Here is a 16,411-nt window from a genome sequence, read left to right on the forward strand (position 1 = left end):
ATCTTGATTATTGTGCATCTGTGTGAACAATTACAGTGTGGCAATGCACATCCTGACCTGCAAAATTTAACCAAATAGAAAGCTCAAAAACTTGTTTAAGAAAGACGTTTAAAAAAGAACAAATCAGTTCATATTCACCCACATTTTTTTTCCATTTACATTATTTCCATAATTAGTACAAGTTTCTGACTAGTAAAAAAAAATCATCTTTGTTGAACGCAAACTTACTTGTGAATGACCATGTTAAAAAAAATGCAGCAGTTTCTCTAGTTAAATATAGTTAGGTCAACTCATATTTCTGTTAAAAATGCCTTTTTATTAATTTCAGTAAATATTAAGTGAGCACATGTACAGCTAACTCTGTAACACTTTACAATAAAGTCCGATTACTTAGTGCATTAACTAATATTAACTAACGATGAGCAATACATCTGTTACAGTATTTATTAATATCTGTTTATTATGGTTAATAAAAGTACAACCGTTAGTTAATTGTTAGTTCATGTTAGCTGAGGTCCATTAAATAATATTAACACATACTTTTGATAACTTTTGATTTTCATAATGTTTTTGTAAATGTTGGAATTAACTAAGGATGCACAATATATCGGCCACCATATCAGTATCGGCCGATTTGTGAATTTTTTGTGTTATCGTAATTGGCCTGATAAGAAAATTTGGCCCGATATATTAAAGCCCATAAAATTGTATTATTTCTTTCGGCTGAGACACTTCAGATGCGTACTGTTCGCCATGATGTTTTTTTATTGCTTGAAATATGATTGAAATCACTTCAAAAAAGAAAAATACAGTAAGTGCTACATGTGCAACATATCGGCTACATAAATTATAATGAGAACATTATAATTTTGTGGTTGGTACATGGCTTTTAATGGTGAGACTTGTTTTTGTAATCAGGCTCTCAAAATGTATATAAAAATTTGGATTTTGATTTTTTGGCATATAGGCCTATTGGTTATCGGCTTTCAAATATAAATAATTATCGGTTATCTGTAACGGCCAAAATTTTCCATATCGATGCATTCCTAGAATAAACATTTAACTAAGATGAATAAACAGTTAACAAATGGAACCTTATTGTAAAAATGTTACCGGCAAATTAATAAAGCTAGTCACTGAATAAAAGTTGTGCATGGATCCATTGTGGCTCGCCAAACACATAATATCTAAAAACAGGTTAGACTTGTCATCTTGTAATTATGGCCGTTGTGAAACAACATGAACACAGTGTTTCATACAGAACTAATTCTTAATCATAAAGTACTCGAATTTCATCTGAACGCAGAAAGTGTCTATTTGTGCTGTAGTACAGTTATACTTGTGGATGATGTGTTTGTTGCTGGCGCGGGGCAGGATTTGGGCACATAATGACACACTGTAAGGTTTGGTTGCTGAAGTCTGGCTCTGTCCCCGCCTGACCTGAAGGGTACAGTGATCTAAGGCCGCTCACAGCTGCACTATTCATGCCAGCCAGAGCCGTCTCCAAGATTTACACAACCACACAACGTCCTTCACAGAGCCGAGCCTTATGGGTAGAGATGAGATCTCTCGTCCCATTGGTACCCGAGTCGGGTTGACAACAAATTGTGGCTGTTTCTGAGGTAAAGCAGTTTTTGTGACTTTATACAGGCGTTCCAGATCCGTATGAGTGAAAATATTGAGGATGACGTGGAGCTTCGATGCTTCCAGTGTAGACAGACTTTTTAAGACTAACTTTTCTTCATGAGTCATATCATAAATCATAATTTTCTCCCCACTCTATGGGCCGAGGCCCTTAAGCCAGGCGTTTTTCTGTTTGCACACCTCAGTCTCCAGGAGATATTGTAAAGATTTGTTGGTCATATGCCACCGCGCCCTTCTGTGGAAATGCGTGGAAGAGTTTGCAGTGTAGTTGAGCATGAGTTATGTGACTCAACGCTTGCTAGTTTATTAGCAACTAGATTTTCTTCCTCGTTTTTACTAGACATTATATATCTTGATTGTCTTTTATATATTTTCTCTAATATGAATTAAAAGTTTGAAAAATGTGTTTTCTTTAATATGTATTTTCTCTAAGAAATGTAATTTCTCATATTGAAAAATGTATTCTCTAATATGAATTAAAAGTTTGAAAAATCTGTTGAAACTAATTATTTTTTAAGCAGGATGGATTCTGATTGGCTGGCAATGTTTTGATTTTTCATCATCAGCAGGAAAAAGTCGGTCTGAAAGTGATTGCAACGATAGTTTATCTGTGCCATTATTATTATTATTTATTTTAGAATTATCTTTATCATTATAGTTTATTGTCCTTGATGTGAGCGGGCCTTAAGTGTGAAGTTGTTTAGCCTGTTCTTAGTATGGATGTGATCTGACCCAGAAAAGATGTCTTGACTCCTTTAGTGTCGGACACACGGCTGTTTTTTCCCTCCTGCAGAGATAGCAGGAAATGCTCAGTGGAGAGGTAGCTTATTTCCTCATGCCCACAAGACTCTTTCATCAGAACTCATTCCTGTTTACCTCCTCGTCTTCAGTTCAAGTCAAAATCTTTTTCTTTTTTTGCCGCCTACTTATTATTAATCAAAGACAAACCGTTAAAATCAGGGTCACTGCATAATTGATGCATCTCATTTAAATAATCACCCCCAACCACGTCGTCTCAATGCGTATCTATAAATCACGGGGTGTGTTTGAATGCTACCATGTGATGTAAAATTAATTATGGCTCCTCGAGTTAGGGTAATGCTCCTAAATTAGCAGGAAGACTTTGTGCATTTCAGTTTTATGGTCGTCATGTAGGAGATCCCTGAGGGTTTGACATTTAATTGCCTTCGTTGATGAGCTGATGACTTATTAATAGGACGGAGCTTTTTCTGTCACTGGAATGGAACCGATTTAAAGGGACAGAAGATCATCCTAGATGAGTCTAGAGAAGTGCTTTTCTTTTCTTCCAAATGATCAACCAACTGATGTTTCCAGCTCTGTTTACTTGTCAAATGTGACTCCGAGCTAATCTGTGAAGTCATTGTTTACTCAAACAGCTTTAGTCTAAATGCTGCATGCCGTTAAATGAGGCTGGTGAGAAAACACTTTTACGTCATGCTGCTTTTTCAGCGCTGTTATTCTCCAAGGACAAAAAAGAGGCTCCTGCAGTAATTAGGTCGGTCTCAGGTTCATATCTGATCCGGTCTTAGTCACGCACACCCAGCCGGGGTGTAACGGAATCCAGAGTGAGAATGTTTGCCTAGAGGTCACAGGTCACACCTCACACTACGGCACATTTACTCATTTCCGATTAGCCACTCCAGGTGGCGGAGAAGTGATTTAGGTAATATTGGATGGATTTCTGTATTTAATCATATTTACTCAAAATGAATAAAACGTATAATAATACATAATGTAATAAATGATACATTGTATGAAATTATGATATTTTAAAATGTTAAATTAACACTAAAATATATTAAATATTATACTATATATTTTGTAAAATCAAGATTCTTGATAATAAAAAATATATATATATAGTATGAACATATTTTATTAAATATTTAATAACTTTTGTATATAATATTATAAATATAGTTTATTATATGCATATATTATGTATGGATAGATTGATCAGACCACTGATGTGTCCCGTTCTCCATTTATTCTCAGTTCATTTTCCCAGGAATTTTTGGGAAGCAGAGGTGATTTAAGACTGATGGGAACAACCCGGGAGATCTGGGTAATTGGTGAACTATGCTGAACCTGGAATTCCAGAGTGCAGATTTATGGATAGGAATGTCATTGATGTGCACCTAAACTCACAGAGTAAAAATAAGAGTGTGACGGCCTCGCTTATGAAAACCATATTGACATTCACATCTCTGGAACTCTCTGTGTGTCACGAGAGGGTGTATAAATACTACCCGGCCGAAAATAAAAGTCGCTGTTTGGAGTGTGTAGCTTTTCATTTCTTAAACAACCTTAAATGTATTGAAAGTCTTTGGGACGTGCTGGAGGAGACTTTACAGAGTGCTGGACTCATGCATTGTCAATACAAGGTCTTGACCAAGAATTGATGCACCTCTTGATGGAAATAAATGTTTTCATGTTATTTCCATTAAGAGGTGCATCGATTTTTGGTCAAGACCTTGTAAAGATCTTGAAACACAATAATCACTGCAATAATGTGCCCATTTAAATCCAGACATGTAGAGTTCAAGATCAGTCACTTATATAAGGTTTCAGTCCGGATAGAAGGCTGTGGTCTATGTAGGTGGTACAGCTCGGCAGCCCACTAGGATTTTGGATCCGATCTGGAGTCTCTCAGACAGGATGCAGTACGTATGGTTCCCATTTTTGAGAGCTGTCATTGACCCGTGAGTGTTCTCGTGTGGTGACAGCGGTGTGCGGTGTATTAGTGGAGCGTTTGGGACGAGGAGGGGGGCTGATTTTGGAGAACAGCGAATGGAGACCAAGTACATTCCAAGGATGCTTCTGCCTGTCTGACACAGAAGACAGATGTAAAGCATAAAGGCTGGAGAATAAACTGCAGGAATATAGAGAGAAAAGATAGATTAGAAACGTACTAGATGACAAATACTAATGTTTGGAGCCGAGGAGTTGAAGTTGTAGAAGACAGATTACTCCATTAGCGTCTATGTTTTGCAGTTGCATTAATCTAGTCGCGTACACAATGCACCATAGTTTCACCACAGATATGTTGTATGTTGCTGCAGTATGTTGTGGCTGAAAAACAAAGAGCTTAAATTAGGTTTAATTATTCACTATAATAAAAAAAACTTACAATAGTATTGCTAAAAATATATAAAATGTTACAGAATACAGATAATACAGAAAAGTATTGATTATTATTAATAATTATCAAATGATTGGTGAGATTAGTATTAATTGTGTGTGTGTGTGTGTGTGTGTGTGTGTGTGTGTGTGTGTGTGTGTGTGTGTGGTATATGTATATATATGTTTGGGGTTTTTTTGGTAATTTTTAGTAGTAAATGTTTGATTAATCGTTTTTATTATTACTACTACTTTTCATATTTAGAGATATTTTTTTTTTAGGGTTTGAGTTTGGGTCGGTGTAATTGTGGGTGTTTTCAGCCTCAATTTCTCATGTCAAGAGACCCTCCGCTAACTTTATGTGAAAGTGAAAGTGAAAGTGACACGTGATGGCCAAGTATGGTAACCCATACTTGGAATTTGACCTCTGCATTTAACCCATCCAAGTAAGTGCACACACATTAGGAGCAGAGTAGTGAGTAGTGAACACACACACACTGCAAACGTGGATACACACACCCGGAGCAGCGGGCAGCCTTGAGTGGCGCCCGGGGAGCGATTGGGGGTTAGGTGCCTTGCTCAAGGACACCTCAGTCATATTCCTGCCGGTACTGGAATTGAACCAGCAACCTTTGGGTCACCAGTCCAACTCTGCTACCATTAGGCCATGACTGCCCATATGACATTTCACCAAGGAATAAAACATTTTAGCTCTGACTTTAACGGTCCATAACGGTTGTATTGTTGTTTCAGGTGGTGACCCCAGTACGAGTAGGACAAACATACGCCTATAGTCCTGCTTCAGATTCATCTCATGACCTCTACGATGTTCCTCCAATTCGTCCCCAGGGGGTGAGAGTTACTTTCAATAACACACGCACCCATATAGATGTCTGCATATGTGTATTTACATTTTAAACACCCGCACAGGTGTATGATATTCCTGCGAGCAAGCAAACCGGACAGCACGGCACTCCCAGAGCCCAGGGAGTCTACGACACACCTGCGTCACATGACCTGCGATCCAAAGGACTGTATGACATACCTCCAACATCGCAAGGGGTATGCCGATTCTTCAGCTCGTAATATTCATTATGATGTCATGATAATTAGCAAATGCAAATTAGGGGTTGTTTGAAACTTTAGCATATAACTTATCCCACATTGTTTGTGCTACAAATAATTCTTGTACAGAATTAGACTTACAATTTTCACAGTGGACAGTCTTTGCTTCAAAATAATCAAAAGTTTCAAAAAGATACAAGAATATTTAAATATACTCTCTTAAACGCTGCCCAGTATTACTTTAGTATCATTGAAATACTATTATAGTTTATATTAATATTTTGAATGATCTTTTATTTGTATACTTTACATTTTAATTTTAGTTAAAATATCTGTAATTGTTATTTGTATTAGTTATATTTTTCAAATTTTTACTAATTTTAGTTATTTTAGCACATCGTGTTATTAAATTAAACCAGCTAACTAGTTGGTAACTATTTTAAATAAAATAAGTAAAAAAAAAATTAAAAAAAACATTTTATTTTATTTTAGCCAACGCTTATTTTATCTCAAGTATGAAAATGTTTTATGGTTTTAGTTAACTATAATCACTCTGATGCAGCCCTTGTTCTTTGTCTTGTAACCGAATGCTATTATTTCCCAGAAATTGTACATAGAAATAAATACTCTGATTTTTATTACTTTCCCCTGGTTAGCAAAATTAAAGCCTAGCTTGCCAGCAATGTTGGAGTCAAACTCAGAGTAGTGCTCTTAACTTTGCAAGGAGGTCAGAACAGAAATAATTGTGCTGAAGCCCCTCTTATGTTTCACCGCTGCTCCTGGCGAAATGCAGCGTAGCGCCTCGAGTTTGTTTGAAATAAACTGGATGTACATGGAAACCTGTTATTAGAGTCGTATCTAATTAGGGTTTGCAGAAACCCGGGCTCACTCTGAAAGATAGATTCTACGCTTGACAGAAATCACTTACAGGCCACTGTGTTTATTTATTGACCAATATTCTGTTGGCACGGCCCATGTTCTCCCATTACACTGTCAGGTCAATGCCGGGTTTTATCTTTTAGCTGGATAGCAGGATTTTCCATATCCCATTCAAGTTTTTAGAGTGAGATGGTGGAAATGCAGAACTGGACTTATTAGACTGTCAGGAATCAAATAGTTCTTATTAGTTTTGGCACCATAATGTTGGAATTTCAATACAATAAATTGAAAAATATTGATATGAGATAACAGTATTGGTACCACAGTGAAAAATTACACATTTGGAGCATACCATTTTGAACAGTATCTAAGTTAATTCACTATTGACCAGAAGAAATGATGATGATGATGATAATAATATTGTTTTCCTTTTTTCTAAAAGTCTTTTTCTTTTTTACAATTGTAATACAACTGACCTGTAAAATATAAATTAATTATTTTACTTTACAGATTTTCTTCACTTGCAAGAGTTAAATCCTCAAGCAGGAGGAAAGCTACTAGGAGAAAAATAACTGTGTTAATGTGTCACAATTCATCAATTATTAAACGAATTTCAGTTGTAAAGCGGCACAAGACAAAAGTGTCATTATTCAGCTCAATTTAGTTCAGTGTTGATTCAGTTCAGGTAAATACCAGTGTCAATGTTGCAAAGGTCATTAAGTTTCTCAAGATCTGTCTAATAACATCAGGCAAATGGACTGCCAATGAAAAAATAGCATTTGGGCTAACTTGGGTACATTTACATTTATCTGAATGTTGATTAATGTATAGGGTTCCCTTTTAAATAATAAATGGAAAAAAAAAATCAATCATGAAATGACTTTAAAGGCAGCTCTACAGAAAATCCAGCTCAATTCAGTTCAGGTTTTGGTTCTCATCTGATAGTCTAATTTTTCTAAATTTCAGTTGTCTTTTAAACCCCAAATGAGCAAGCCAAAGGTGACAATGGCAAGAAACCAAAACTTCTTCAGCTGACAGTAGTGTATCGATAGTAGAAAATGATTATTGAAACCATTTCAAATATTAAGAATCGATATGTATCAGAAAATGTTATATTTTTGGCAACACTAATTCTTATAAGCATATAAACTCCCACGTTTAACCGAATTCTCACTCCCACAGATTTACTCCACACCACCTTGTCGGAACAACATTGCACAAGATGAAGGGAATTACGACTTCCCACAGCCTTCAAAGCACAAGCAAGAAGGTGTATACGACGTTCCCCCAGCGTCTATCTCTAAAGCTTCCTCATGCTCCAACTACGACTTCCCGCCCAGCTCTGAGCCGCTGTCCCGCAAGGTCATGAACGACAGCGCTGGCATCTACGATGTTCCCGCCAGCCAACTCGACGCTAGTGGATCTCGGGACTTGTACGATATCCCACGTGGAATGCCTCAGAACCGACACGCTTCGTCTGAGAAGGACAGGAATAAATCCGTTTACGATATCCCACCGACAGACACTCGGTTGCTTGGTGAGGTGACCGATGGCGTAAACCGCTTGTCGTTTTCCAGCACGGGAAGCACTCGCAGCAGCATGTCAACTTCCTCTTCTTCTGCCGGATCGCCCGCAGAGAGTCGTCTGGCGTTGGATGTAGACTCTGCGTTTCAGAGGTTGGGTCACCTCCAGCAATGCCTGGAGTCTTCTGTTTGTGCGCTGCAAACTCTTGCGGCATCGCCTCACTGGAGGACATACAGCTTCATGGAGCGTCACACCAACGAGGTCCGTGTTTTATTGGAGCGCGTCAAGGGTTCGCTCACAGAATTTCTCGTATTTGGTCGCGGAACGGCAGCAAACGCCACCGCTCTGTCCGATCAAGGACTCCACTCCAAGTTACGACGCCAGTTGCAGCGTCTGGAAGACTCCTATCAAATTCTTCAACAAACACACCAGACTTTAGAAAACAATAACTGGCCGCTTAATATCCTGGCAATTGGCACCAAGCATCAGAGCAAGAGTGATGAACTGGAACGTTTTGTAATGGTGTCACGGACTGTGCCTGATGATGCCAAGCAGCTGGCTTCAACAATAGGGGGCAGCGCAGAGCTTCTCTTCCGGAGAGCACCAATAGAGGGCATCGTTCACCCCTTTACCAGCACCCCGACGGAGGACGACAGCTATGGAGGCCAGACCAAACCTTTCCCCGTATCACACGACAAAGCAAACATGAACAGCGAGAAGTGCGTTAAAAGCTGGATGGAAGATTATGACTATGTCCATCTGCAGGTGGGAATCACACTACAACAAAATACTTCAAACACAGAATATATATAAAATATATTTTTTTTAGTTTTTTTATGAAATTAACAGGACTGTGTGCTTATTTTCTGGGTGTTAGCTCTAAAAAAAATTAATTAGAAAAAAAACGTAGCACACAAAAGTATAGTAAAATTGTTTTATTTTTCAACAGTTGCATATTATAGCATAAACCTATAATAATTATAACAGTAGCATATAAATATAACTATAACAGATCAAAATCACAGTGATAGTTAATCAAAAAAATATCACTTAATAGTTTATCAGTACTAATTTCAAATTTTCAGTACTAGCACAAAACTTTCTTACATGCGATTGTTTCCATTTTATTTTTCTACTTAATATTTGTAAAAAGCAAGTTCAAGCAAAACTATTGCACAGCACAGATTTTTGATGTGGTATTAGTAATGTTGGCCAAGTCAATAAATCACCATTACAACGTTCATGTGTTTCTACTTGCGATTTTCATATAGCAGGCAATGCAACGAGAAAAAAACAATATTGTGGGGTTATGCACAAAAATAAAAATTCTGTCATTATTTACACAGCCTCAAGCTGTTCCAAACCTGTAGGAATACATTTCTTCTGCTAAACACAAAAGAAGATATTTTGAAGAATGTTGGTAACCAGACAGTTGATGGGCCAACATTGACTTCCATAGCATTTTCTTTTCCGTAATATATAGAAGTCAATGGGGTCCATCAACTTCAGAATCAGATATGAATAAAATGAATACAAAAACAAGAAAATGTACAAATTTATAGATTTGCCTGCAGCAAAAACTGTTAAAAAAACAGTGAAATTCGCTTCCATCTATCCTCGGTCCATCTGTTAATCCTGGATGAAGAGATTAGAAATGAGATCCTTCACATTTGAGCACATCAAAGTGAGATTAAAATATTATCATGTACTTTAATCTCAAGCAGAAGACTAAGAGAGGATATTCATCCTATGCAAGAGTTTAGATGCTGCCAGAATGGTGTTTTAAAGATGATAAAAAGAGATGGTTGCTTTTCCAAATTCAATTCATGAGACAAAAAAATTATTTGAATTAAAAGAGAATTAGTTTAATACCACAGTGCTAGTGGCTGCTCATTGGTGCATTAAGACACTAGTTTCTGTTGAGCTGCTTTGAAACAGTTTGTTGTGACTTGCTGACTGACCTTTTGTTATTTTTGCAGGGAAAAGATGAATTCGAACGACAACAGAAGGAACTTTTAGAGAAGGAAAACATCACCAAACAGAGCAAAGTCCAGCTCGGCCAAGAACAGGTACACGACACCTGCACATAAACGTCATCAGCTTGTGTGTCAGTCATCAGTGAATAAGGAAGTAGTTTATGATTAAGTGCCTTTAGGGTGCAGAAATACAGTAAAGCATGACAGATTCTTTGTCAGCCTTAGAATGGATAAGAATAGAAACACCAGAAGTACATGAATTAAGTTGTGGACAAATTATGTAAAAATAAATACATTACAATAAAAAGGGTTGGCCAAGTCAGTTAACAGTTGCGTCATGTAAGATCTCCGGTTGTCCATGTGTTCAGCATATATCAGAGTTTGGCTATAACAACCTCACAGGTGCAGATCTCTCTTCTAGGACAGATGGCTCCTGTTCCATGTAAACTTCAGCCCATATAAACCGTGTTTAAGATGTTTATGCATTCTTTGGTTGTTTTAAAACCGTCTCTCATGTTGTTAGTGTCCACCTCAAAATGTAGGCAAAAAAAATAATTGCAAATATTTTAAGAAAGATTTGTTTGCCTTTTTTGATTTTGAAATGAACCACCTACGTGAGATGTGTGTGTTTGTATACATGCATTATATAAATTGTGCATGTCGTTACTATTTTATATAAATATTTATAAACTGGTGCATTTTATCTCTTATGGTTCTTTATAAAAAAAAACTAAATTAACTATAACTACTATATAACTATACTATTGTTCATTTTAAATTTCATTTATGTTTTAGAGAGAAAAAGGCGCACCCGAAATTATTTTTCTTAATATCTTATGATTTCAGTATTTCTAACTTTGAATTTCTTTCTCACTTAACAGCTGAAACAGTTTAAACAGCTCGAACAGGAAGTGATCAAACCTGTAGAGAATGACATCACCAAGTGGATCTCCCACCAACATTCAACAGACTCCTCCTGTAATTTCTCCAATGGAGGCGGAGCTCCGGTGTGCCCGCGTGATCGCCAGCTGTTGGGCTTCTACGCCGACCAATGCGAGCAGCACTTTGTGACTCTGCTGAATGCTGTAGATGCTTTTTTCGGTTGCGTAAAGGCCGGGCAACCTCCTCGAATCTTCGTCGCACATGGCAAGTTTGTCATTCTCTGCGCCCACAAGCTGGTGTTTATCGGCGACACTCTGTCGAGACAGGCCTCGGCCGCAGAAGTGGCCAATCGTGTCATGAACTTAAGCAACGTCCTATGTGAGATGCTAAAGACAGTCGTGAGTGCCACAAAAATAGCGGCCCTCCACTATCCCAACACAGCTGCTGTACAGGAAATGGTAGATCGCGTGACGGACCTCTCACATTTGGCACAACAGTTTAAAGTGCAGCTCTCACAGATGGCGGGATTGTGATGTCATCAACATCTGAACAAAGACTGTCATTTTAACATGCATATATATTTATACTCGTTCTTATGTAGATGCATCACTGAAAGTTGTGTTTTGTAAATAGTCCTGCTCTCTTACTCTGTGTAAATATTTGCCTCTTTATTTTGTGTAGATTTGTTTTTATATAATGATGATAATAATAATAATATTAACTGTATGAATAGAAATGATTGAGATTTGCATTTGTAGAGTGACCATTAACATTCCTGATCGTTTTGTGTATTAGGCACTTTACAAATTGTCCTTAACTGCTAATTGTGTATTGCTGAATGCCAGAAGCTACGAAACGAAAATAGTTTGTTTTGTACATGTGCTGTATTGTGTGACACACACTCTGCTGAGAGTACGGTATGAACAAAGTAAAATGTTTCTCTGTCTTTGCTATAGAAATGGTTTCACTTGTTTTTTGTTCGGACATTTTGGTATGGTGAATCTCACAAAACCTGGAATGGGTCCTGGTTCATATTTCACTATAAAATCAAAAAGAAATTATATTTAGTTGAAGCCTGCTTTAGGACCATTAAGAGTTTTTTGCACCTTTGCAAGTTTTTAATGAGAATTAAACTTTTCCTCCAGTCTTTTATTACTATAATGTGCCAGAAAAAACTCAATTTTCATTACTGTATTATGGGGAAAACACATTGTAAAATGTTATTACATTATGGCAGTATCTGATTACTTTTAATTTATATTCTCATTTAAATAAATATATTTTTTTTATTATTAGAGTAAAAAAAATACAGTATTTCTTGTTTTTTTATTACAAAAATCTAAATGCAGAAAAAAAAATTCTCATGCAAAATATCATTTTTCTTCCTTTTGATTTTGTGGCGAAATGTGACCCAGACATTCATTCTTGTATCACAGCATTGCTAATAAAGTAGCTAAACTGTGTTAAACGAACGTGAATTCTGGCAAGAGAAAGGAAGACCTTTTCCCAAGAGTTTTCACCCCGCCATGACTAAATGTCCCACCGATCCATAATTCCCAAAGTATTATCAGATGATCCAATTGGACAGATATAATCTGATAAAAAAAAAGACCTTAGATGGATGTGATCTCCCCAAAGCTCTCTGTGGACCTTGGTGACTAATACTTTCCATTCCACGCTGTAATGAAATGATCATGTATCATTGCTTATGTGGGTTAGCGGCGATGATGAGAGGCCATGCTGAGGGGATTGAAGAGTAAGTCGAGCACGGCCTGAACACACTGCCACACCGTATTATCATTAACATTACCCTGCTGGAACATCCTGAGACCTGCAATGGGAACATCACATGTCTGCCCAATCTCATTTACTAGGATTTTTATTATGCCATCTCATCCGAAAGGCCTTAAAACAGGGCTATTTTCTCATCTAACGATGTTTTGTGCAGATGCTCATGATGATTTAGCTTGTGGCCTGTGGTGAGATGGAGGACATTAGCTCATGTGGCAGGTGCTCTGTGGCGCTCGGCAGCTGCGCACCAGTTTCACCGGTGGATAATGGGCAGCTTTCTGACGGATCCATGATCCCTGCACACTGCGGTTAGATGATTAAGACATTTGTTATGTACAGCAGCATTATATTGTTTTTACATGAATATTCCAGATTGTGTACAACAGTCTGTGGACTCACTGCATGCTGATGATTCACCACAAAATATGAGCTCAATTTTACCCACAATTCGCTCACTTGTAGGTTCTTCAATTGAATACTTGTGCAGATCAATAAATTGCTTAATTGTAAATTATTATATGAAACGCAGGTAACACTTTACAAGGTCTCATTGGTTAATATTAGTAAATTAATTAACGAACAAACATGAACAATTTATTTTTACAGCATGTATTAACCTTTGTTAATGTAAGTTCACATTGCCCTAATATTATCTGATACACTTTTGATCTTAAAGTGTGTTAGTAAATGTTGAGATTAACCTTAGATCAATAAATGCAAAATTGTTCATTGTTAGTTCATGTTAACTAATGTAGTTGAATTTGTTAACAAATAAACCCTTATTGTAAGGTTATCAAAATGCTTTTACAAATTGCTCAAATTGTTTGCATGTAAAAACAAACGGGAATGTATACACTGACAGCCTAAACATTCATCACACTAGATAGATAGATAGCTTGCTGACGATTCTGGAATTTCTGCCAAATACAGGCTATTTTTGCTGTATGTGAAACAACGAGCTTCAAATGATTATTCATATATGGATGAATTTATTATTTAAAAATGGTGGTTCAAATTCCTCGATGGTTGTGTTAAACAACAAAGCATGTTACAAACTTTACATGAAGACCCTAAAGAATCATACCAACTTGTGGAAAATGGACATCTGATGACCCATTTACGCTAAAACGGCTTGCCATTGCATTTTGCATGAACAGAAGTTCATCCGCCTACAAAACTAGACCCAGCCATAAGAGACATTTTATACAACTTTACACATATGTATTGAGTTCATGTTCAAGTTTAATATTTTTCCATTCAAACTGTTAGGAACATCTGCTAAAACGTCCATGCAACACATTGATGGAACTTGAGTTCATTCAGGACGGAAAAGAAACTCGGATGAATGGAAAAACATCTTCAAACAACACGTAAATTAGGCTATGATGAAACGAAACTTGACATTCTTTTGTGCTTCTAGAACATTCTCCCTCCAAATAAACTGCTCTTCTGGGCATGGTAGGTTAGTGAATGCTAAAACTCTAGCTGGGAATGAAGGAATGGCAACACGCAAATCTCTGTAAAAGCATCGATATCAACTGACTGGCACTTACAAGTAATTAACGATTTAAACTTTTGCCACTAAGTTCTCCTCTGGGAAACTAAGAAAAGAAAGCCTTTTGAGAAAAACTTTCATTAAACATGGTGAGAGAGCGGTAAGTTCTTTCTCTCCAAACCCTTTCCTGGTGATTTATCTGGCTCTTATAATGGCATTAGTGGGAGTTCTGTGGTCTTGGATGTGTCTCTGCACTGAATTAAAGAGTCTGAAGAGGGAGGGATGAGTTATTCAATCGATGCTTCACTTCACTGCTCACACTAAATAAGTCTACCAATCAGAGTCACCACAACAGATACTCCTTCAACTCAACTCTTTTTAGTTAGTATTCAGGAAACTCACAAGGATAAAATTGCACCATCAATGTACCATAATCGTTTGAAACTTGCATAGTCCAAAACATGAGAACAAAGATATAAAGTAAATTTAGATTTTAAGTAGCCTAATTCTGAATTTAGCTATATACCTATATTAATGATCACATGCAAAGCCAAAAAAGTAGCCTATATGACAGAGGTCTGCGCTGCAGTTTCAAGATGCAATTATGCAAGTATGTTCTTTTCCACGAGGAAGTATGTGAATATGCAATAAAACATTTCCAAACACTTATAAAAAAACAAAACAAAAAACTGTAGCCTACTGACCCCTGATTTTAACACGCAACAGCAAAAAGGTGCTCTGTTGGCAAGCATTGTTGTTATGAGGGAGCCAGTCCTGCAGTGATCGTCTTTGCTGTTTAACGAACATTGACAACAGAGATTTGCGGCCCTATCATTGCAACAAAAGCAAGAATACGGTGAAGGAAAAAAAGAGAAGTGGAAGGTCTGACCTGTGAATAAGTGGCGACCAGAACAGCGCTGGCGATGTCATTTCCGTGGCTTACCACAACCATTTCCTGTTAAGTATTCTAAGGCCTCAAAATTACAGCTTCTGTGCATGGCAAAGCCTGTTACCTCTTTCATTTCGTAAAAGCTGCATATATTTCAATAGGTTTTAAAATGTGGACCAAAAGAGGGGTATGCACCACTCTTAAAATATATACTGACAGTTTCTGCATTAAATCTAGCATGTCTGGTCAAAAATTAATGGCCACGATCTTCTGGGCTTTTTCATTTGATTTAACCAGCGTATATTTTACCATGTTTTAAAATGATATGGATATAGAGAAGGCCGAGAACACTCGGTAAAGATAATGAATTGTCCGCTGCTGATTAAAACAGCTGCAGGTACTTGTGCGTGATGATCGTACACTGCCTGTGTCTTACACCAGGGGGCGCTCGAGGGATCAGAGCGAGGATATTTAGGCACAAAAAAATATTTAAACCTATTTATTCAAAGAATTGGCACTGACATAAAATATTATATACCCAAGCGATATATGTAAAATGTTTAAATAATATACCTTAGCCTTATACAGTAATCAAAAATGCCTCTAATCGGTCCATTTTCAGGCCCTGCTGTTGAATTTGTTTGTTTGCAATATTGCCATCTTGTGGACATTTTCAGTAGTGCAGAGAAATCACTTTATACACGTTTCCATTAAATGATGCAAGTGCACAAAAGGTGACCGAAGTGCTTTGCATTTGTTAAAGATCATTAAAAAATCTTTACCGTTATGAAATGAAATTCAGATGTAGGTCCTACTATAATTAATAAGGTTTTTACAAATTAATACAAATTAATAATAAATATACAGTAATTTTATTTTTCTAAAAGTATTATTTAAGCAAATCAGGGGGGGGGGGGGGGGGGGGGTTAAAGAAAAAATGTTTGAAAAGAAACGTCAAGACTTGCTGTATTATTTAATTCGCATTTTGCTGCCACCTTGTGGATATTTTTAGTAGTTCTGCGACATCACTTTGGCGGAAGTTTACACGTTTACTTTTTACTGATTCATGATTCAAGTCCACAAAGGGTGATTAGAGTGCTTTAATTAATGAATATACAGTCAATT

General features: G+C 37.0%; 1 protein-coding gene across 1 annotated transcript in view; it reads left to right on the forward strand.

The window, feature by feature from the left end:
• Positions 1-12,070, forward strand: part of nedd9 (neural precursor cell expressed, developmentally down-regulated 9) — a 26,420-nt gene extending 14,350 nt beyond the window's left edge. The window contains 5 exon segments of the mRNA XM_077194910.1: positions 5,539-5,637; positions 5,716-5,847; positions 7,912-9,018; positions 10,233-10,322; positions 11,111-12,070. Of these exon segments, the coding sequence (XP_077051025.1) occupies positions 5,539-5,637; positions 5,716-5,847; positions 7,912-9,018; positions 10,233-10,322; positions 11,111-11,644 (1,962 nt within the window). The 3' untranslated portion in view covers positions 11,645-12,070.
• Positions 12,071-16,411: the final 4,341 nt, after the last annotated feature.

This window comes from Siphateles boraxobius, unplaced genomic scaffold (genome assembly GCF_051911475.1).
Source record: "Siphateles boraxobius isolate OS27281-9 unplaced genomic scaffold, OSU_SipBor_1 33, whole genome shotgun sequence".
Lineage (NCBI taxonomy): Eukaryota > Metazoa > Chordata > Actinopteri > Cypriniformes > Leuciscidae > Siphateles > Siphateles boraxobius.